The 23065-nt window shown below is 52.3% G+C and overlaps 3 protein-coding genes across 8 annotated transcripts in view; all 3 read right to left on the reverse strand.

Annotated features, from left to right (window-relative positions):
• The window catches only part of LOC109364849 (rho GTPase-activating protein 32-like), a 33710-nt gene extending 25674 nt beyond the window's left edge, over positions 1 to 8036 (reverse strand). For 3 of the 6 annotated variants that reach the window (XR_014880704.1, XR_014880706.1, XR_014880705.1), the window contains exons 1-2: positions 7861 to 8036; positions 841 to 7016 (exon numbers count right to left, since the gene is read on the reverse strand). Coding sequence is in view for 2 of the 6 variants with exons in the window: in XM_085214588.1 (XP_085070714.1) it covers positions 4270 to 6390 (2121 nt within the window). In the remaining 4 variants the exon portion in view is untranslated. Of the gene's footprint in view, positions 1 to 591; positions 7803 to 7860 lie in introns of those variants that run through there. The other 3 variants (XM_085214589.1, XM_085214588.1, XM_085214593.1) reach the window with 3 other exon arrangements.
• A 607-nt stretch (positions 8037 to 8643) lies between these two features.
• On the reverse strand, positions 8644 to 10252 carry LOC146542082 (rho GTPase-activating protein 32-like). Its single transcript, XM_085214595.1, has 3 exons — positions 10068 to 10252; positions 9299 to 9444; positions 8644 to 9152 (listed from the first exon to the last, which is right to left on the reverse strand). The coding sequence occupies exons 2-3, from the start codon at positions 9423 to 9425 to the stop codon at positions 8719 to 8721; spliced, it is 561 nt and encodes a 186-aa protein (XP_085070721.1). The 5' UTR covers positions 9426 to 9444; positions 10068 to 10252; the 3' UTR covers positions 8644 to 8718.
• A 2-nt stretch (positions 10253 to 10254) lies between these two features.
• Positions 10255 to 21935, reverse strand: LOC146542083 (rho GTPase-activating protein 32-like). Its single transcript, XM_085214594.1, has 18 exons — positions 20152 to 21935; positions 19718 to 20051; positions 18751 to 18869; positions 18570 to 18638; positions 17878 to 18391; positions 17534 to 17620; positions 17389 to 17416; positions 16798 to 16875; positions 15969 to 16091; positions 15332 to 15409; positions 14496 to 14577; positions 13646 to 13789; positions 12955 to 13057; positions 12546 to 12678; positions 11931 to 12013; positions 11462 to 11569; positions 10949 to 11094; positions 10255 to 10460 (listed from the first exon to the last, which is right to left on the reverse strand). The coding sequence occupies exons 7-18, from the start codon at positions 17398 to 17400 to the stop codon at positions 10255 to 10257; spliced, it is 1296 nt and encodes a 431-aa protein (XP_085070720.1). The 5' UTR covers positions 17401 to 17416; positions 17534 to 17620; positions 17878 to 18391; positions 18570 to 18638; positions 18751 to 18869; positions 19718 to 20051; positions 20152 to 21935.
• Positions 21936 to 23065: the final 1130 nt, after the last annotated feature.

Genomic DNA, 23065 nt, shown 5'->3' on the forward strand with positions numbered 1-23065 from the left:
AGAGATCATTGAGTCCAACCCCCCTGCAAAACGGGCTCCCTACAGCAGGCTGCACAGGTGGGTGTCCAGGTGGCTGTGGTATATCTCCAGAGAAGGAGAATCCACAGCCTCCCTGGGCAGCCTGCACCAGTGCTCCGTCATCCTCAATGTGAAGAAGTTCCTTAGATTTTGGTGCGGAACTTCCTGTGCTCCAGTTTATGGCCGTTTCCCCTTCTTCGGTCCCCGCAGACCGCTGACAAGAGGTTGGCCATGTCCTTTTGACTCCCGCACTTAAGATTTTTATAAACATTTATCGGAATCCTAGAATGGCCTGGGTTGAAAAGGACCACAAGGATCATCTAGCTTCAACCCTCCTGCTATGGCCAGGGATGCCAACCACCAGACCAAGCTGCCCAGAGCCACATCCAGCCTGACCCTTGAATGCCTCCAGGGATGGGGCATCCACAACCTCCTTGGGCAACTGTCAACGGTTTACGGGCTGGTTCGGCCCGGTTCCGTGACTAGAAGGGCGGAGGGATCCGCGGATCCGCGCCCCCGGGAAAAAAAAGAAAATAAGGGACCCCGAAATAATTGAAAACAGTGGCAACAATCTGAGGTAAAACAAAGTAATTTACTAAATATGGTATCAACAGAATTTTATAAGGAGAGAGAATGTGAAATTGATAGTGGATCGGCCTTACCACAACGCTGAGATGAGAAGCGCAGGCAGAGAAGCGCAGGCGAGAAGCGCAGGCAGAGAAGTGCAAGCGAAGCAGCGCAGGCAGAGAAGCGCAAGCGAAGCAGCGCAGGCAGAGAAGCGCAAGCGAAGCAGCGCAGGCAGAGAAGAGAGCATCAGGTGACCTTGCCGGGAGTTATACCTCCTCGTTGACCGCAAAGCCCCCTGGGGAAACGTAGCTGCTCTTCTCCTCTGGACAGGCACCCGGAACTTGAGCATCAGCAGTCAAACCCCCAGTGCATTGCATGATGTTATGATGTGGAATACCGATAATGAAAAATCATGAAACCATGACATTCCACCCCTTATTCCACATCACTACATCATGCTTAATATATACAAACAAAATATAAACACACGCACTAGGAATTACTGACTGCACTCCCTCAACATCAAGTTCCCTTGCGGTACACATTGAACATCCCCGTTTTCCTGCATCACCCACCAAGTGGACCCAGGTCCCTGGGCAAAAACAGTTCCACGAAGAGGTTTGTCCTTCTCAGAGGCTGGAATAACCCAAACTGCCTTTCCCAACATATTCTTTACATGTACAACAGGGACTTTATCTCCCTCTACGGTATGTAGGGAGCTGGACTGGGTTGGACCACCACGATTGATAGATCCTCTGGTATTGACTAACCAGGTGGCTTCTGCCAAATGCTTCTCCCAGTGCTTAAATGTACCGCCTCCCATTGCTTTCAGCATAGTTTTTAACAACCCATTGTATCGTTCAATCTTACCTGAGGCCGGTGCATGGTAGGGAATATGGTAAATCCACTCAATACCATGACCTTTAGCCCAGGTACCTACAAGAGAATTTTTAAAATGAGTCCCATTATCTGACTCAATTCTTTCTGGGGTACCATGTCGCCACAGGACTTGTGTCTCAAGACCTAGTATGGTATTTCGGGCGGTAGCGTGGGGTACTGCATAGGTTTCAAGCCACCCAGTTGTTGCCTCCACCATGGTGAGCACATAATGCTTACCATTACGAGATCGTGGCAAGGTGATATAATCAACCTGCCATGCCTCCCCATATTTGTACTTTTGCCATCGCCCTTCCTCCCAGAGAGGTTTCATTCTCTTGGCTTGTTTAATTGTGGCACACGTGTCACAGTCGTGAATGATTTGCGCAATAGCATCCATAGTTAAATCCACCCCTCGGTCTCTAGCCCACTTATATGTCGCATCTCTCCCTTGATGGCCTGAGGTCTCATGGGCCCATCGAGCTAGAAATAATTCACCCTTGTTCTGCCAGTCCAGATCTATTTGGGCCACCTCAATTCTGGCAGCTCTGTCTACCTGATGGTTATTTTGCTGCTCTTCAGTAGCCCTATTCTTGGGCACATGGGCATCTACGTGACGCACCTTTATAACCATATTCTTTATTCGGGCAGCAATATCTTTCCACAGGTCAGCAGCCCAAATAGGTTTACCCTTTCTTTGCCAGTTGTTTTGCTCCCACTGCTGTAACCACCCCCATAGAGCATTTGCCACCATCCACGAGTCAGTGTAAACATAAAGCATTGGCCACCTCTCCCGTTCAGCAACATCCAAGGCCAGTTGGACAGCCTTTACCTCTGCAAATTGGCTCGATTCTCCTTTTCCTTCAGTGGCCTCTGCAACTTGTTGTGTGGGGCTCCACACAGCGGCTTTCCATCTGCGGTGTTTCCCCACAATACAACACGATCCATCTGTGAATAGGGCGTGTGTCTTCTCATTTTCTGGTAGTTCATTATATGGTGGGGCCTCTTTAGCACGTGATATCTCTTCTGCTGGCGGTGTTCCAAACTTTTTGCCTTCAGGCCAGTCCATGATCACCTCTAGGATTCCTGGACGGTTGAGATTCCCCATCCGCGCTCGCTGCGTAATCAGCGCAATCCACTTACTCCAAGTGGCATCAGTAGCATGATGGGTGGAGGGACCCTTTCCCTTGAACATCCAGTTCAGCACTGGCAGTCGAGGTGCCAGAAGGAGCTGTGTTTCTGTACCGATTACTTCGGAAGCAGCCCGAACCCCCTCATACGCGGCTAAGATCTCCTTCTCAGTTGGAGTGTAGCACTCTTCAGACCCTCTGTACGCCCGACTCCAGAATCCCAGGGGTCGGCCTCGGGTCTCTCCTGAGGCTCTTTGCCACAAACTCCAAGTGGGACCTTTCTCTCCAGCAGCAGTGTAGAGGATGTTCTTCGCATCCTGTTCCATCCGTACTGGCCCCAGGGCCACGGCACGGGCTATCTCTTGTTTAATCTGCTCAAAAGCCTGCTGCTGCTCAGGACCCCACATAAAATCATTCTTCTTCCGTGTCACCTGATAAAGGGGGCTTACAATGAGGCTGTAGTTTGGAACATGCATTCTCCAAAAACCCACTACACCCAGGAACGATTGTGTCTCTTTCTTATTAGTGGGTGGAGACATGGCACTGATTTTGTTGATCACATCTGTTGGGATGTGACGACGGCCATCTTGCCACTTTATACCTAGGAACTGAATTTCCTGGGCAGGCCCTTTCACTTTGCTTCACTTAATAGCGAAACCAGCACGCAGAAGGATCTGGATTATTTGCTCTCCTTTCTCAAAAACTTCCTTTGCTGTGTTGCCCCACACGATGATGTCATCAATATACTGTAAGTGCTCAGGAGCACCTCCCTGTTCCAGTGCAGCTTGGATCAACCCATGGCAAATGGTTGGGCTATGTTTCCACCCCTGGGGCAAACGATTCCAGGTATACTGAATGCCCCTCCAGGTGAAAGCAAACTGTGGCCTAGATTCTTTGGTCAAAGGAATGGAGAAAAAGGCGTTAGCAATATCAATGGTGGCGTACCATTTGGCTGCCTTTGACTCCAATTCATATTGGAGTTCTAACATATCTGGCACAGCAGCACTCAATGGGGGTGTGACTTCATTCAGGCCACGGTAGTCCACCGTCAGCCTCCATTCTCCACTGGCTTTACGCACTGGCCATATGGGGCTGTTAAAAGGTGAGTGAGTCTTGCTAATCACTCCCTGATTCTCTAGTTGGTGAATCAGCTTCTGAATGGGGAGCAAGGAATCCCTGTTGGTGCGGTACTGCCGTCTGTGCACCGTTTTTGTAGCAATCGGTACTTGTTGCTCTTTCACTCGTAGCAACCCCACGGCAGATGGATCTTCTGACAGGCCAGGCAAAATAGACAACTGCTTAACACCTTCTGTGTCTACAGCAGCTATTCCAAAGGCCCATCGATACCCTTTGGGATCCTTAAAATATCCCCTTCTGAGGTAATCAATACCAAGTATGCATGGAGCCCCTGGGCCAGTCACAATAGGGTGCTTTTGCCAGTCTTTACCAGTGAGGCTGATTTCGGCCTCCAACATAGTTAGCTCTTGGGAACCTCCAGTCACCCCATGAATATAAATTGATTTTGTCCCTTGGTGACTCGAGGGCATTAGAGTGCACTGTGCACCAGTATCCACCAGGGCCTTATATTTTCGTGATTCTGATGTGCCAGGCCATCTAATCCACACAGTCCAATAAACTCTATTATCCCTTTCCCCCCCTGGCTGGGGGCAGGGCCCCTCTATTTGTTACCTTCATTGTCTGCAGCAACTGGAGCAATCACCTTTTTGGAGAAGTTCACCTTGGTGGTTGATTTGTCTTGTAACTCTCTTACCCGTGCTTGAAGTACAGGAGTAGGTTGTTTATGCCACTCCTTCATATCTTCTCCATGGTCACGTAGGTAATGCCACAAGGCAAAACGTGATGTGGTCTTACTGTTGTCACTTGCTCGAGCAGGAGAACGTCTTCTTTTGATGGCTGAGACATTAGATGCCACCGGCTGGGAGGAAATCAAGTTGATGAGCCCCTCCAATAGGCTGTTTTGGGAATTCTGGTCCCCATTTGATGTATCCGTTACCTCCATGGATCTATCAGCTTCAGGCACGGTTGATAGTTTGTCTATTATATCTTCTTGTTTGTTTTCCATTCTGTCCAGCTTTTCAGCTACCTTTGTAATGGCTGAAACACAAGCTCGCAGAGGGCTTAAATGTAACTCAAAGTCTTGAAGTTTATTAACCAATTCACTTATAAGGGGTCTTCTTTCCCCTCTGCCATACATTGCTGCAAATGTGCTGGCGTACCTTTCTGGTGCGGTCTTTGTGAATGTACGCCACATGTTTGGTGTACACCTGACTCTCTCGGGATCATGCTCTTGGTCTGGCTCGTCAGGAATGAAATCGGGGCTATGTAGCATTTCCACCACAGCATATTCTCTTAAATAACAGATGCCTTCTTCCATATCAGCCCATTTCTTTTTCTCAGGCATCAGATCATCTTTGAAGGGGTATCTTTCTTTTACAGCTAACAACATCCGCTTCCAGAGGGTAAAGGCCTGGTTCTGGCATGTACTAATACCTCTGTCAATGGCTGAGTCCCTGGCAATGCCACCCAGTTGGCGAGCTTCTCTACTATCCAGCCACACACTGTTGGCCCCATTGTCCCAACATCGAAGTAACCAAGTGGCAATAGGCTCATTTGGGTGACGTGAAAAGTCTTTTCTCAGACTTCGAATTTCATTCATTTTCAGAGATCGATCAACAATAGTAACGATATCTTGCTCACCTCTTACTCTTTCGGGACTTCTTGTTGCCCTCATTGGCGCCGGTGACCGTGGTCTTACTGAGGGCCCCTCCCCTGGACTTAGGGGTGCTTCTTGTGGATCTTGGAGCCACTCCTCTGGACCTCTCTCCTCTTCTTTCTTCTCTTCTAACTGAGTCGAGATTCGTTTCATTTTCCGTCCTCTTACAGGGGCAAGTGACATCAATTGTGGTGCTTCTTGTAGTTGATCAGGTTGGTCAGTTCCAATGCTCTCATCCTCCAGTTCAGCTCGGAGCCTGTCTCGTTCGATTATGAGAGTATCTAGCTCAGATTGGAGGGTGTCTTGTTGAGATTGAAGACTGTTGAGTTTGGATTGCAGAGAGTCTCTCTCAATTCGGAGGGCATCTCTCTCAGATTGGAGGCTGTTTCTCTCGACCAGGAGACTCTCTCGCTCATTTTGCACTGTTTCCCTGAGACTCTCCTTTTCAATTTCACAAACTCTCTCCCTCTCCAGGATAGTATTGAATAAGGCCCGGTAAGCATTAGCCAGGCCCCAAACAATTTGGGCCTCCTCAGATCTTCCTGAGCCACGACATTCCTGTCTCAAATATCTGTTTAAATTTTCAGGGTCTTTCAGGTGTTCTGGAGTAAAGTTCCATGACACCGAAGATTTCCATCTCTCTAAAGTCTCACCCAGGCCTCTCCACATTCCCTGCCACTCAGTATTTACTGGTTTTGGGGCAGACTTCCTCAAAATATAATAAATACTAATAATAAGTGAAATGGTGAGCAGTACATTCACGGAGATTAATAACGTGATCAGGTGAGCATTGAAAATCCGCATAAAGAATTCAAAGGAGAGGCTGGAAACCTGCTTAAAAATCCCCAACCCTGTAAAATTAGCAGCTCCCTCTGGAATGGTATGCCACATAATATGCAGATGCCACATAGTTATTTCCATCCATGTTTTCAATTGGCTATATATACCTATTGCTCCATAGAGCAAAGTGGTGAACTTAATTAAGGCCCAGTATGTTTTTAGCATTAAGAAAGAAGAGACAGTGGCATGCAGCCCCTTAAAAGGCAGTTTCAGTAGAGAAAGCATTTTTTCTCTTTTTTTTCTTTTACAGAAACAAGATAGCAAGGCTCAAAGTTTACAAATATCCTAGAGTATTGGCCGTCCGCCTGGACTTTTCAAGGTCACGCTTTCAGACAGTACTGGTGAAACAGATAAACTTTCCCAATGAAGCTGTCTGAGAGCGGAGAGAGAGATTTGTTCAAAAAGCTAAAAAGCAACTGTTGCCCGCATTCTCCACCAAGAATGTCAACGGTTTACGGGCTGGTTCGGCCCGGTTCCGTGACTAGAAGGGCGGAGGGATCCGCGGATCCGCGCCCCCGGGAAAAAAAAGAAAATAAGGGACCCCGAAATAATTGAAAACAGTGGCAACAATCTGAGGTAAAACAAAGTAATTTACTAAATATGGTATCAACAGAATTTTATAAGGAGAGAGAATGTGAAATTGATAGTGGATCGGCCTTACCACAACGCTGAGATGAGAAGCGCAGGCAGAGAAGCGCAGGCGAAGCAGCGCAGGCAGAGAAGCGCAAGCGAAGCAGCGCAGGCAAAGAAGAGAGCATCAGGTGACCTTGCCGGGAGTTATATCTCCTCGTTGACCGCAAAGCCTCCTGGGGAAACGTAGCTGCTCTTCTCCTCTGGACAGGCACCCGGAACTTGAGCATCAGCAGTCAAACCCCCAGAGCATTGCATGATGTTATGATGTGGAATACCGATAATGAAAAATCATGAAACCATGACAGCAACCTGCTCTTGTGTGTCACCACCCGTTGTGTGAAAAACTTCCTCCTAATATCCAACCTAAACGTCCCCCGGTCTCAGTTTAAAACCATTCCCCCTTGTCCTATCGCCATCCACCCTTGTAAACAGCCGTTCCCCCTCCTGTTTATCCGCTCCCTCCAAGCACTGGAAGGCCACAACCAGGTCTCCTCGGAGCCTTCTCTTCTCCAGTCTAAACAAGCCCACTTCCCTCAACCTTTCCTCACAGCAGAGCTGCTCCAGCCCTCTGACCATCCCAGTGCCTCCTCTGGACCCGCTCCCAGAGCTCCACATCCTTCCTGTGCTGGGAGCCCCAGGCCTGGACGCAGCGCTGCAGATGAGGCCTCAAACGAGCTGAGTAGAGAGGGACAATCACCTCCCTCTCCCTGCTGGCCACCCCTTTTCCAATGCAGCCCAGAACAGGGGCTTTATTTTTTATATATATCTTTATATCCACACCTACAGTCCCCCCACAATGCCCTACAGCTCCCTACTCCTCCCTATAGCCCCCAACAGCTCCATATGAACCTGCGGCCCACCGCAGCCCCTATCTCCATATACACCACTCCTTAGAGCCCTGTATCTGCCTCTATCCGCCCCATATGCCTCCCCATAACCCTACACCCCTCACAGCCTCCTACAGCCTCAGAGCTCGCTATATCCCCCCCCCATCGCCTCCCTGCAGCTTCCGAGAGCCCCACACAGCCCCTCTCCCTGGCCCGGGACCGCTCTCCTGCTCACCTCCGGCGCAGCTGTCCTCAGCACTCGTCCCCGTTGTGCCGCGACTTCCCTCTCGGTGCTGCCCGGACAGCTCCGGCTGCCGCCGCGGTCTCCTGCGGGGCGGCCCAGGCTGCGGCAGCGACGCTGTGTGAGGAGAGCCGCGCCGCCAACCGCCGGCTCCCAACGTTCAGCCCCGCGCACGGCGGCTCAGCCAATGAGGCGCTGCCGCTGCCCAATGAGGGGGCGGGGGCGGGGCCGCGCTGCCGCTGCCCAATGAGGGGGCGGGGGCGGGGCCGCGCTGCCGCTGCCCAATGAGGGGGCGGGGGCGGGGCCGCGCTGCCGCTGCCCAATGAGGGGGCGGGGGCGGGGCCGCGCTGACCAACGGGAGGCCGGGGGCGGGGCAGATGCTGGTCTGGGTGAGCTCCTCCTGCCTCAGCGCGCTGATGACAGGGCTGCAGCTGATCTGCACGGCCAGCTCCTAAGTGGGAGCCAGGAGTGAACACGGCTGGAGGAGCGAGTTGCTAGGGAGCAGCCGAGGCATCCAAATGCATCAGAAAGCCCTGAAAGGCATCACAAAATCCCGAGCCTCCTGGCTGTGGCTATCACGAGCAGCATCCAGGACGCTAGAGAGTATTTGCTGCCATCCCAAATGGTAGCAGAGCTCTCGCTGCAGACAAAACACGAACAAACGCGGAGCTCTGCTGCACGCACCCCACAGCCGTCCCCTTGCAAGATGAGGAGCCTTGCTCTCTGCTGCATGCATCCCAGTCCCTGTGAATGAAGACTTGGAAGGCAGGCGAGGTGTTGATTGAGCACCAGTGTGCTTTTATTATTATATAAAGACTGGAGGGTGTGAGAGGTCCCGGGTAAAGATGGGACTCATCTTCCCTTATCACGGAGAGAGTCGCTCAGAGTGCTGCTGCCCGCTGTCTGGGGCTGGAGGCCTGATTCTAAGTCCCCCTCCACGAGGCTCGGCTTCTCCTCCCTGATGCTGACCTGCTCCCCCATGGAGGTGCTGCTGTCGGGGCACCCGGGTTGTGCTTGGGCTGGGCTGCCCTGCAGAGGCACTGGGTCACAGTCCAGGCTGGTGACTGCAGTGTCTGGCTGGCTCGGGTCAGCATCTTCAGGAGAGCTGGGAGAAATGAGGGCATGAACTTGGATGAGCTCCCTCTCTCCATTGCTGTTGGTCTGTGGAAGGCTGTCATCGGAACCGCAGTGATTCGTGCTTCCTAAGAGCTCTCCATTCAGGGAAGCACACAGCGCACCATCGCTACTTGCTCTGGATCTTCTGGGTTGACAAGGGCTCGATTCACCTAGGGAAGGACAGACACGGGTTAGTGCCAAACTTTCACAAGCTGAATTAGCAAAGTGGTTCCTGATCAGGAATGAACTGAACATGTTAGGTATGAACGCTAGGAGGAGAATCAAGCCCACTGGAAAGCTGGACTTGCACCCTTACCTGCCAACCCTACGACTTCTGTCTCTGAGGGCTCCCTGGGACGGCGCTGCAGTTGGCGTTTGGCCACAGAGGATGGTTTTCTTAGGCTGAAGCAGGAACACCCAGAGCCAGCTGGTGATTCCTTCATCTTGCCGGCTGGACTTTGTCTGGAGAGAGGAAACAGGGAATGGTGTGAGTCGTGTGTGGTGCAGGGTGAGGGAAGAGCTGCAGCACTGAGCTCTTGCCAACAGCTGCTTGCTCCTGGCATTGCCTGGTTTCTGCTGAAACACAGCTTAGAAACTCGCTCCCTTTCAAGCAGTTGAGGATGGTTCCATTCCTATAGCTCAGCCCTGAAGTCTTGCTGGCTAAATTCCCCTAAGCTGTGTCAAGCCAGATGCGGAGCATGTGAGCAAAGGCTCCACGGCTGTACAGGACAGCATCTAAGGGATGGCTTTGATTGAGCTGGCAGGCGTAAGTGCTTTCTGAGGAACCGTGCAGCCACAAGGGAAGTTCCAAAGCATCTCTGACTCTGACATTGACACCTCATCGGCCCCATCTCCCTGCCATGTTTAGTTTCTAGTGCCAGCAGGTCTGACCAACAGCTCTGCTTAGAGGAGAACTGGAACTGGTTTCAGGCATGAGGCCCTGAAATCTGGAAAACCCCAACCTTTCCAGGTACAGCCAGCACAGGCCAGGGTAGATGTCAGCGTGGCTTTCTACATCTCGTGACTGCCTGCCCAGCAAGGAAGGAACGGCACCGTTGTGAGGCTAAACTGAGCCCGGTGGGCACCTGGATGTTAGTTGAATCTCAGAGTCCAAAGGGAGTAGAGATTCACTGCAACACTTCAGGCACCATCAGTTTCATTTTGTTTCAGCAAGTTTTGGCACGAGAAATAATGGGAAAAAAAAGAAACAAGCACAACAACCCACGCAAACAATGATGACAGGTGCTGGAAAAGAAAGAAAGAAAGTCCTCTTTACCTTTTGGATGGAAAGTTGAGGATTGTGTGGAATTTTCCCTGCACAGCTGCGGGGCCCTCTTCCACTTCTATGTCCCTGCTCTGCGTCATGAGGGGAGAGCTGCTGTGGCCTCGCCTCCGTGCCTGTGCCTCCTGCAGGGTGAGCAGCTCTGTGGCAGGAGAAGACACCCACACAGACTTGGGCCCTGAGGGAGAACTGGGCCCTGTAAGGGAAAACCACAGGTAAGAGCGAGGATCAGAAAGCGGCCATCACAGTTCTGGGGGAGGTGCTGTATTTTTCTCAGACTTGCTTATCCGAGCCACTGGAAGAAGAGGAGCTCAAAATAACCATGTGGTCAGAGGTGTGTTTATGGCAAAGGACACGGTCGTAATGAAGAGCAGCTCACTGTATCGAAACAGGCAAACAAAACCCCTAGAAAACGGAGGCAGGGAACTCAGAGAGCTTCGCTGCCACACGTTCATCAAGCTTCACCTGCGTGCACAACATCATAATGACGGTGACGGTTTTCTCCTTGTAAAGTTTGGGCCTGCACATTCTCTCAGCATCCGGCAACAGGATGCCGTATTCTAACCTAAGCCCAGAAGTCTGCTGTCCCCTCGATAGTAGAAGTGTATTCCAAAGATCGTGGAGAAGGCCTGCATTTGATCAAGGTGTCTGATCAAGATCAAGCTCATGCAGGAAGACACTCACCTGCTCCATCTGCGATGTCGGATTCGGATTTGGAGCAGAAGAGGACGTCTGTGTGGTTGATGATGAACTCCACCACAGCCGACTGCGTCTGCAGTTCCATGCAGGCAGCTCTCCCGCTGGCGCAGGCAGACTCGTTCTGCTGTGATCTGTAGAAAAGGCAGGTTTTAGGAATCATTTCTCCAAAATCGCTTCCCCAGGTCTGAATCATTGCAGCCAAAAACTGTCAAATTTGTTCTCTGGAGACTTGCGCAGTGGGCAATCAGCGATGCCACTGAAGAAGTTCCCCTGGCTGATCAAGGACACACCAGTCCCATCTAAACAAGAGAGCAGGAATGGTCATCTAGAAATTGTGCCCGTGAGGTTGGAGAACAGTCCAGGCTTCTGCTCTGCTGTCAGCCACTTACTACAGGTTTTACAGGAGAAGAGCGCATTCGATGGAGAAAAAGGGAGGATTGCTTTACTTCAGTGGAGAACAGATCTAAGCGTTGTGTTGAAACAGAAAAAGAAGTTTACCTTAAGAGGTTTGGAGCCCACACAATGGCTAAGTTCTGAGCGTGCATGTTTGTGACGGAGCAGTTCCCAGCTAGATGAGCCAAGTGTCTCATCAGGTACTCCAGTGTCCTGGAAAACAAGAGAGGCAAACGTTCAGCACCAACCAGCATGAAGTGCTGCGATTCACAAAGCAAGCCTCAATTCATGCTGGTTGTTGTTACTGCTACTGTCACTGAAGACGAAGTAGATCCAACCTGACTAAGTGCCACGCTGCAGCACCAAGCCCCAGCACGGCACCGCCGCAGCCATCAGCTGCACCAAGCGTGCCGCCGTGCCCAGGAACTGACCCAATAAATTCACCCCGTGGAGCCTTCAACCGCTTCAGCATACACAGGCATCGTGTTGCTAGCGTGAGACAAGGCCTGGAATGGCACCGTTGCCCTCTGAAGTGCAGCAGGGCTGAGCTCAGCAGGCTGAGGGCAGCACTGACCTGTAGTGAGGAGCGGGCAGCTGCTGGATGACGTCCTGCATTCTGACCAGCCGCTCCTCATCTGTAGCGGCACCGACAGCACCCTGCAATAGTGCAGAAAGGGAGTGAGACACAAATCGGGCTAGAAACCTGCCGCAGGGTGGGGAACCATGGGGATAGTGCACTGTTGGGCAGCACCGAGACAGATTTTAGGCCTCCCAAGAGGCCTCTGGGGAGCAAAGCGGCACGCAGCTGGTGCCGTTGAGGCCAAGGAGTCCAAGCACCAGGCCGCTTTACAGCCTGGTTGGGCAGCTCAGCTCCTCGCAGTGGGCATTCATCTCCAAGTACACTTTGCTAATCCCAGTCCCGTTCTATAAATAGTTGGGGGAGAAAAAAAAAAAAAAAAAAAAAACACACCACCACAACTGGGAATTCTCGCAAGCATTGTGAATATGGAAATAACCACCTCCTGGGACCACCAAAAGTGGCATCAGCATGGTGTGCAGGATGTGGCAAAGACACGCGAGTAAACCTGATGGGGCTAACAGAAAAAGGGCCTCAGAGCTGGGGCACTGCTGCAGCCATCTCCCAAGAGGCCCAGGGAAGAGGTAAGGAAAGACATTGCCTTGTGCTTACCGAGAACTCGTCGTACAGCTGGTTGGTCAGCAGAGGGTTCGGGAGCTCCCTGAAGTACATCTTGCAGAGGGAGCTCACGCTGTGAGTGTCGCGGACGGTCAGCTCAGGAACCTGCTCAGACTCAAATTCATGGCTGGAGAGAAGGACGCAAAACCGGGCAGAGCAGAGGGGGTTGAGAAAGAGGAAAACAAGTCAAAAGCTACACCAAACACGATCAAGAATCGGAAGGGCTTCCTGGTGTACTGGAGAAAACACACACTCGGTCAGCAGCACCACGTGAGCCATGCCGGATGGGATGTCTCCAAAAGGTGACCTTTTCTTTTTGCTAAGGCGTTTCCCGCAGGCCTCTGAACGCCCGCAACAGGGCACGTGCCCCTGCTGACAGCTGCGTCAGTCGCAGCGCTCTTACCGGAGTCTCTGGACGTTGGACGTGACGCCAGACAGGCGGTATATCCCCTGCACCACGCCGTGCTGCTCGATGAACTCCGCGCAGCTCTGGAGGACCTGGGGGACTAAAGAAGACGTGCCAGCGGTTAGTTGAGCTCTGAGTCGAGTCCTGGTTCAGGCTGCGCTCCCGTCACAGCCCATCCGCTAAGCCCAGCCAGGCTGCTGCTCGGTTCTTCCTTAGAGGGGAAAGCTGTCAGAGACACCTCTGCAGGAGCTGGTGAGGAAACTGGACGAAGATGTGTTCTTGGCATTCAAGAAATGCCAGGACCTAGGAATCAGCCTGGAGAAAGTAATTCCGGGGAAGCCGGAGACGCCGCAAGTCCCATCACAGCTCCCACGGGAATGGAGGTGGGAAGTCTCACGCCCGGAAGAGCTGGGAAATTGATGCAGGACACTCTCTTTGGCCAAAAGGCTTCCTCTGTTTTCAGGCTAGCGTGGGATTGGCTTACAGGCTTTGCTTTAAGCAAATACAAACGTGCGTGTCCCTTAGGAGCATTTGTCTTTCAGCCATCATCTACTCAGTTTATCTTTCAGCCATCGACTCCCATTACCCATTTCTCCACTGCTATCAACCTGCCCCTTGCTAGATACGATCTCCCTTTCATCTTTAGGTACCCAACCGAGGAAAACCTCAGCAATGGGCTGTCCCTTACCATCACGACCAGAGCGGAGAAGATGCTCCCCCAGGTCACAGCCAAACACCCGTTCCTTCTCCACCTCCCGCTCCTTCGGCTTCTTCGGGCGGGCCTTCACCAAGGAACGAAGGAAGGTGACGAGCTTGCCGCGTTTCTTTGGCACTGCACAACAAAAAGAAGAAACCAGGTCGTTCCAGGTTTGGCTCAGTTGCACGAGGCCGAGCACAACACATTCTACAGAGCACGTCAAAACGAGAAGAACATTACCAACAAGTACATACAAAAACGGATTCTCCCCATCCCTGCAGGAGGAGCCCAAGGCCAGGCTGGAGGAGGCCCTGGACAGCGGGGTCTCATCTCGCATTAAATGTGGAGCTTGGCTGGCAGCCCAGCCTGAGGAAGGGGTTTGGAGCTTGATGATCCTTCAGCTCCCTTCCACCCCAAGCCATTCTACGAGGATTTTAGGATTTCCCCAAGTCCAGTCACAAACACAGGAGGACTGGGCCAAATCTCTGTGCGTTCCGATGGAGCTTAATGCACTCCTCTTGCTTAGCTTGCTCAACTTGGGGATTAAGGATCCTCTTGAAAAGCCCCGTTCTGATCAAGCGTGCCACCAGCACAGCCAAACCTCGATCTGTCCACCAGGGACACTGGCTGTTCTCAGCCTCGTACTGACTTGCAGGAGAACTGCCTTTGCCCTCCCTCATTCTCACTGCTACAAAGCACCAGCCATACGCCCCGTGGTATGCGTGAAGGATTGTCAGCACAGAGGAAAACGTGGGATGGATAAGGGAGCTATTAAACACGGAACACGCCCCAAAAAAGACTCCACTTTGCTTCCCTGCACCATCAAATGTAACATCTGTACCTGGCGTTGGCACTGAATTGATGAGGCACTCCGGAATTTCTCCTTTAATGAGCTCCACACACTCACTAGGGAAAAATCCAACCTGTAACAAGAAGAAGAAGAAGAGAGGTGCAATACTGAAGGCAGCGTTTCTTAGGCCTGAACTGGTAAAACGTAACATTTTCATCGGAACGTGCCTGCCGGACGCTCCCTAAGACTATCCAACAGAAAAATGGCCTGCTGAAAAGTAATAATTATTCAACATTTGCAGCCAAGTATCCATAAAACTGCGAATGGAGCAAGGAGAGAACAAGTATGCTACGCGCTCCTAAATCTCAAGTGTGCCTGGAGGGAAAGACTTCATACAGAAGTTACGTATTACGATCGATTGATGCAGCTATATTATCTGAGTTAGCACAGCCTATGAAATTCCTGCTTGCTGACTGAGATGCAGCTGCGACCCCCAGCTCCGAGCTACCCAGTGTCCCGCAGCCAGCAGAGCAACAAGCACGCGGAGGGTCTGTTACCCTACCGCGGCATGACAGGCAGTGACTTCCTAAAAGACACTAGCTTCACGTTCTGCATGGGTGCAAACACAGATGCTCGGAGACACTGAAACACGTGTCTTAGCTGCTGTATTTCCAAAGAGGCGGTTCAGTGGCCACAACCTAATGCATGTTGTGAAGGCTCTTGCTTCTAAGTGAATTGAGGAGGCAGTTTCCTACAAAGACCATCTCTGACACCGACACAGGGAAACCTTTAACATCCATCAGCCATCCTGTGCAGGCAGAGCTGCTCTGAGCTGAGATTCCTGACTTGACCGAAGCTGCGCTCTCAAGCCTGAAGCTTGTGCCTACCTGAAAGCCATGCTTGCCTCTCCACCAGGGGCTCAGCTCCTTTGCTGGCATAGCAATAACGCACACGATGTCTCCCACCTGCAAGAGATTGCAACGTCAATCCCAGCTTCAGCACGGCTGGGAGGAAAGTACAGCTCAAACGACTGCATTCTTCTGCACTGCCAAATACTGTCGAGCTGGAGAGCAATTGCACCAGTGCAGTTCTTAAGGCATCTGCCGTTGTACAACTGAACCTGGAGGTAGAAGAGTCACTACGATACACAACGCAGAGAATACAGCTGTTCAGTAGGAAATGGTTCTCAAAAGCAGCAGGCTCTCTGCCAAAGGGAGAGCTCCAATTAATCCGCAGGCATAAGTCAGCGGGGCTTCCTGAACAGATCTACACGCTTTATTCAGAGACCAGGCTACCACACTGGGCAGTGTCTGTTTGATCAGAAGATTCAAATGCCAAATCAAGCCATATTCTAGAGATGGCTGAATCCCTCTCTGCATCCAACCCAGCGCAAGTCTGATCTGGAACTGAATCTTCTGGGCTTCACCGCACCAAACATCCTGAAGGTGTCAGAGAATGTTCCTGATGCGTTTACGCCTAATGCTCTTCCGTACACGACAACAAGGAACGCCTTGCACTGCTTACCTCAAAGGAGAGTTCATCCGGTGCCTGGGCAACGTATCTCTTAATAACGTGAGCAGCAGCAACAGCTGGAGTATTAAGAGAGGACTCCTCACGGACCAGCAGGGGCTTCCCCTTGGTCTCAGTCTGAAACAGAGAGCACAGGCCACGGTGAGGAGCTGAGGACAAACGAGGAGGATGTCAGGCTGAGGAGCGCATCAGCAGAGAAAGCTGCAGGAGATGCATTCGGTCCTTATCGCGAGCGCTTAACAAGAAACTGCAAGTCTAAGAACAGCTGTTTCTCTTCCCGGTGCGCAGCAGTATCCCCAGGCAATGCAAAGATGCATCTCTCTCTGGCCACACTAAGACGACCAACACCACAACCGAGACAGCTCGGGCAGTTTTATAAACTTGCCACACTTGCACTACTGGCTTGCCAAAGAGGAGCGTAAGAGTCTGCTCACTTCCTGTAACCCACTGCCCGGAGACCTCAGCCGTGGGCTGGACACAGGACCCGGTCCACTGACCCAATCCTTGGCTCACTAGAAGCACCACCTGCCTTTAACTTGGTGAAGACGAGAACAACACTTTGTCTTTGGGTGACAAAATCCAGGCAGGATGGGGAAAATGCTTCTGCACGTTTATTAGGCCGGACCTCATTCTGTCAGTACTACGACTTTCACGGCCCTCTCAATGCCCGTAGCAAGGAAGTAAAGCTTTTAGGGCAGCTCTTCAGGGACACCAATAGAGCCGCAAGGACTCTCCCTCTCTTGAAAAGCTGGAGAGCACATCTGCAGCTCACTCTGCTGGCTCAAGTCAGGGAACAAAGACCAATCAGAGCTTCATACTCTACCTCCATCTGCGCCACGTCAGGCCCACGGCTGATCTCGCTGCACGCAATGCCCATCACAGCAGGCACCACAAGCTGGAACTGAAAAGAAACACACTTTAATTTCTCTGTTCACACACCGCAGTACGGAGGGACTTCTTCAGAACTACCCTCAGTCACCCACTGGCATAGGCAGGTGTTCTAGAAACAACCACTTTGCTCAGCCAATTCAAATGGGACAGCCCGTTAGGCAGCATTTTACCAAGGGCTCTCCCTCAGCTAGCAGATGGGGACTCTGGCACAAAGCAGCAGGTGCACTTGCTCGGAGCACTCCGACAGCGCAGCGGCAGGGCAGTGAGAGGCGTCACTGCTGGGGGTGGATCTGCTCCCCAGCCCCCCGCTCCCACCAGCGGCACCTCCAGCGCCGGCCGCAGCCTCGCACGTGGATTTCCTCTACTTGCATCTCTGCTGTGCTCCCCACAGCTGTTGGGCAGCACACTCACACAGCCGAAGCACGCATGCTTGTGTCCTGGGTCATGTGCAGCTCTGCACAAGCTGGGGCTAGGACTCTTTGCCTAAGGGATTGGTTTCCTTAAGACTAGCTGGTCAACGCACCACAGACAGCATCCTTCTGAGAGCTGAGCTGGAGGGGAAGTGGAAAAAAACCACACGGAACCGGTGTCCCATCAAAGCTGGATGAGGCTGCGTTACTATACGCAGTGCTGCTAAACCACGTGGGGGGACAAAGTGTGGCACGTACCTGGCAAGAGATCAGAACCGGGTAGACAACTGCCTTGAACCCGCAGCTGTTTCTTGTCACTTTGCTCTGATCTTCCGCGAGCGAAAGCTGCACCAAGGGAGCAGGCAGAGGGCGGGGAGAGAAGAGAGAAAGAGCCGGTCACTGAGCTTGCACAATTTAGCAAAGAAGGCGAGGGAAAAGCCATGAGACAAATGCTGCCTCTACGCATGGCTTTGGGATGCACGTACTGGGTGAAAATTACGTCTGATGGTCAAGACCAAGCAGGATGGCACTACGAGCTCCGCCAGCCAGCAGTTCTCAACTCCTCACTGCCCACCCGTCTCTCCCACGCTCTCTCAGCTTACCTACAAGACGCTGCACAAGACGGTGTGAAAACAAAGGTACTCAGTCGATGCACAAGTGCAACAGCGAGCTACTCAGTCAGAGCTCAAGCGCTCCAATGAAGGGACGCAGCACGCACTGCTCCTCCCCTCATTCCAGCCGCTTGTGACATCACTGAGGGCCACCAGGCTGCTCCGCCATGACAGGGTGGGGAGGCAAGACCACGATGTCACAAGACCGGAATATTCCAACGCGGCACCCCAACATTCTACAGTCACTGGGCGGTTGGAATTCCATCTCAGCCGAATCCTGGAGAAGCCGGCACGGGGTCGCCGTGACCAAAGCGCAGGACCCGGCGCTTGCTCCTGCTGAGCCTCGTACAACTGGCCTCAGTCCGCCCCTCCGGGGGCCTTCCTGCCCTCGGGCAGATGGACACTTCTTCCCAACAGCGCACCTTGCAGTGCAGGGCCTATGTAAAATCCACACTGGAGTCCTTTTTTCAGTTCAAGGGCGTGTTACAGCACCGACCTATTGCACCTGTAAGGAAGAGACGGGAGAAACACAGAACTACCACCGGACTGCTATCATCATGCATCTCGCTAACCACCAGCTCAGCTGTGAGCTGTCACTCAGCCTGACACCACCAGCAGAAAATGAACGTGCGTAAACAGAGGCCCTTATCCACACGTGCCAAGCAGGGTGCGAGGAATAATACCTCACCGGGCCACGGGCATAGCAGGGAGCACATGGGCAGGAAACAGGAAGGAGCTGAAGTCTAGCTCTCCTACACAAAAGACAGGGAGAGCTGAGTCAGCACCGCGGGAGGAGCTACGACACAGCTTAGGAGCTTACAGAGACCTGAGGTTTCCAAAGGACCCTGCCAGGGTAACTCTCACCATTCTTTGGCAGGGCTCTCGCGGCTGTTTGGGATGCTGACTTCCACCGTCTATGTCATTTGTAGAAAGCCCAGGTGACAAATGCTCCTTTTGTCTGGGTAACACTTCCATGGTTAGGACTGAAAAAAAAAAAAAAAAAAAAAATACCATGCAACCCTATGAAATTTACCTCGGTGCTGTTCTTGCCAGCACAACATCTAGGATGAGCATTACATGTCCCTGCACCCGACTGAAAATTCATCCAAGCCTAAGTTCCACACAGCTTCATCTCAGTGCCAGAAAGGAACACATGCAGAGACGTTTAGAAGATTCTCTGTGCAGATAAAATTGCAGGGTGCACATGTATTCTCTTCAGTCATAAATGGGCTGGAGCTCAAGAGCTCAACACAACAGAAAGAACACAGCGTGCAACTGGAAGACACGTCTCCAAGCCAACAAGAGCCAACTCTCCGACCTTGGGCACAGCTCACCAACCAAGAGCCAGGCCTGGCCAACTGAGCTCATCTGAGCGCGCCAGAGGGCACCAGATCACAAAGCGTCCATTTCAACTGCAGCTCCACGTAGGGAACACCACCAATAAACACCAGGCGAGAATGAATTCATTCGCAAGCTGCACAATGAGTCTGTCCTTCATTAAAAAACCCACATGGATTCCTAATCCAAAAAGAGAACAGCGGGAGTTTGTACCGATGAAGAGCTTCCTGGTCCTGAGCCTCATCCTCCTACCCCAGCTTTCCTTGCCTCATCTCCTACCCCAACTCCTGGATGATGCGCACAGCCTTAAACTCAGACCTCAAATCCATAGGACTCCTTTCACAGGACTCCGTCAAAAAGGATGTCACGCTTGTTCCACACACTCAAACTGACCGAGCAGTGCTGTCACAGTCACTCCAAACACACAGAAGCGCCCAAACCCAAGTGCAGAGCATGCACATTCCCTCCCGTGTTACTGGAGCCCACAGCTCACCTTCACACCCCCGTGGATTTCTGGTGTTTTACACGGATGCCGCCTCGCTACAGCTCCATGGCTGCCACACCAGGCCTGCAGGACCTCTTTCTCCGCAAACCCCGTCTGCAGGCATTGGTTCATAAGGTTCACCACCCGCCCTCCTGAGCAAAAGCAAGCACTAAAGAATGACAGCAAAGTGCACTGGATTTGACCTGGCCTGGTCCCCACGCCTCAGTCCTGCCAGACATACCCTGCTATGTAGACTCATCCCCAAAGCCTGGCTGGACATCAGCACGTGCATCCTTCTGCAAACGCCCCATCCCAGCAGCAAGGGATCAAAGCACTGGGACAGCTGAAACAAAAATGCCGCGCAACTTTCCTGTTAGCACTGATCAGGAACAAATCCACCCCTGAGCAACACAATGTGAGACAAACAGCAGAAAACAACCAACCTGCAGAACCAGCTCCTTTGGGGTCAGTACAGATGTTCGTAGGCTCCCTTCCATGGCCCAGGCCAAGCCTGCTGAGCTGCTCCTCCTTTGCGCAGGGCAGAGCGGAACAGATGCGATGCAGCGGCTGTGCACAGCGGGCTTTTCCCTTGATTTTCCTCTCTCCATCTTCCATTAGCAAACAGCACCTCCAACCTTTCCTTGCTAAAAAATCAACTAGGTCAAAAAGAACGGGCAACCTAGCTTTTAACATCTCCTTCTTTGTACAGCCTGATGCTTTAAAGCAGAAGCTCACCCAGCAATCACCTACCTTAGACAAGCTCAACCTGCAGGGAAAAGTTATTCCTCTGTGTCTGCAGACGTTGCGCGCATTTCCAGGTGCAAGAGTCAGCCCACTTCTCAGCACAGCTTTACCAACCACAGAAATCCCGGAATGAGGACACTAGAAATTCCAGAGGCAGAGCGCGAGCCAACAGTCCGTGTTCCTTGAGGGATAACAGAGAAGCAGACAACCCGAGCGTGGAGTGCTTAAGAAACTTATCCCAGGTTTCAAGAGTGGGCATCTCACCCCTCCCTCCCAAGTACGGCACCCAAACAGCACTTTGTATGGTGATACCCCTAAGCCTTTGCTGGGAGCGGTTCATATTCTGACAAGGGCTAAAGGTAAACACTTTGTCCACGCTAATTTGGTCTCTAAAATCAATTTTGACAAGCGCTTTTTCAGCATCTGATTGATTCATTCTGCTTTCCCTGAAGAAGGAGGGGGCCAGCGAGTACGGAACTCCCACTTCATTCCTAAAGCTCTCATTAGCTCCTGTAGGACTTGTGAAGTAAGGAGGCTCCCTTATCTGACACTATATTCTGCATAATCCCATCTCGGGGGATTGTGCCCAGGTGTAGAGTCCTTGGTGCAGAAAAGACACGGACCTGTTGGAGCATCCAGAGGACCAAGGCTAAATCCTGCTCGACCAACCTGGCGGCTGCCTATGGCGGTGTCACTGCATCAACAGACGAGCCAAGAGCCACTGATATCATCCACCTGCACTTCAGGAAGGCCTTTGACGCAATGTCCCGCAACATCCTTCTCTCCAAGTTGCAAAGATACGGATGCGATGGGTGGACTGTTCGATGGACAAAGAACCGGCAGCGGGATCGAGTCCAGAGAGCGGCGCTCAGTGGCTCCTCGTCTGGATGGCGACTGGTGGCGAGTGGCGTCCCAAAGGGGTCCGTGCTGGGGCCGGGACTCTTCAATGTCTTCATCAGTGACAGCACCGGTGGGGTCGGGCGCACCCTCAGAAAATTTGTTGACCACACCGAGCTGTGGGGGGCAGCGACACAGCAGAGGGACGGGACGCCAGCCAGACGGACCCAGACAGGCTCCGGTCAGCAGGTGAGGAGAGGTGATCCTGCCCCTCTGCCCTGTGCTGAAGAGGCCTCTCCTGGAGCGCTGTGTCCATAGGAAGAGTCCTCAGGGCAGAAGGGACACGGACCCGTTGGAGCACATCCAGAGGACGGCCCCAAAACACAAAGAACCAAAGGATCAAACACCTCTCCTCCAAGGACAGGCTGAGAGACCTGGGGCTGCTCAGCGCGGAGGAGCGAAGGCGCCGAGGTGACCTGCTAACAGCCTTTCGATACCTAAAGGGGAGCTCAAGGAAAGAAGAAGAGAAAATTTAGGTTATATGAATATAGTAATTTAGAATATCAATTTAGTATCCAAAGGTAACTCTTCAAGAAGCAGCATGAAAGGTCAATGAAAAGGAAATACGTGATGAACTATTTCCATCTGAAAAATCCTTGCTAAACCTCTCCCCTTCAAAAAGGAAGCATTCTGGGCCCTGTTAGCAGCAGCTCAGAGAACATCTCGCACCACAAAGCGCGGCACGTTCTTTTTGCTCACAGGCCCCTCATTCCTCTAATTAGTGTCAGATTCACTCCACATACATGGACCAGAACAGCCGTTCGGTTCTGCTGAGGTAGGAACCCACTGCTGGGACGTCCCACAGTCCCGTTCCCCGCCATTTCCAGCACTGGGGGGGAAAGAAAGAGCAATTGACTTCACCTACCCAGACTTCTGCAAGGCCTTCGATGCGGTCTCACGTCACAGGGAGGGAAAACTTAGGTTAGATGTAAACAAAATATCTTTCACAGGAAGGGACAAGGGGAAACATTTCAAGTTGAGGGAGGGGAGATTGAGGCTGAATGTCAGGGGAAAGTTCTTCACTATGAGAGTGGTGAGGTGCTGGAACAGCTGCCCAGAGAGGCTGTGGATCCCCGTCCATCCCTGGAGGTGTTTAAGGCCAGGTTGGATGGGGCCCTGGACAGCCTGGTCTGTTGTGACATGGGGAGGTCGGTGGCCCTGCGTGTGGCAGGGGGGTTGGAGACTCGTCATCGAGGTCCCTTCCAACCCGGGCCATTCTGTCATTCTCTGATTCTGTGCAGTGGAACAGGCTGCTTAGAGATGCGGTGGGCACCCTGACCCTTCCAAGGTGAGGCTGGATCAGGCTCTAGGCACCCTGATCTAGCTGTGGGTGTCCCTGTTCATTGTGGGAGACTTGGACTAGATCATCATAAATGGTCCCTTCCGACTCCAAGGAGTCTATGGCACGATACCTGAAGCTGTGAGGCACAATGACCCAAAGGACATCGATGGCCTGGTGAGCAATCAGGGCAGGTGGGGAAGCCCGCGTGCTCAACAACTCCAGGGAAACTCAGCAAGCAGTCCAAGCAGGAAGATCCACGTCAGCCACGGAGCCTCTCTGTGCCAGTCCCAGCATTCAGCGCACCAGAGGCGTTGCTTCATCACACTGTTGGGTCCCACAGCTGCACAGCCAGCGACTTAACGGGGCTCAGGGGATGGAAAGAAGAGGGCTGGGGAGGTTGGGTGTCATACAGACTAGGAAACTAACAGCATCCC

The sequence above is a fragment of the Meleagris gallopavo genome, chromosome 32, assembly GCF_905368555.1.
Source record: "Meleagris gallopavo chromosome 32, MGAL_WU_HG_1.1, whole genome shotgun sequence".
Lineage (NCBI taxonomy): Eukaryota > Metazoa > Chordata > Aves > Galliformes > Phasianidae > Meleagris > Meleagris gallopavo.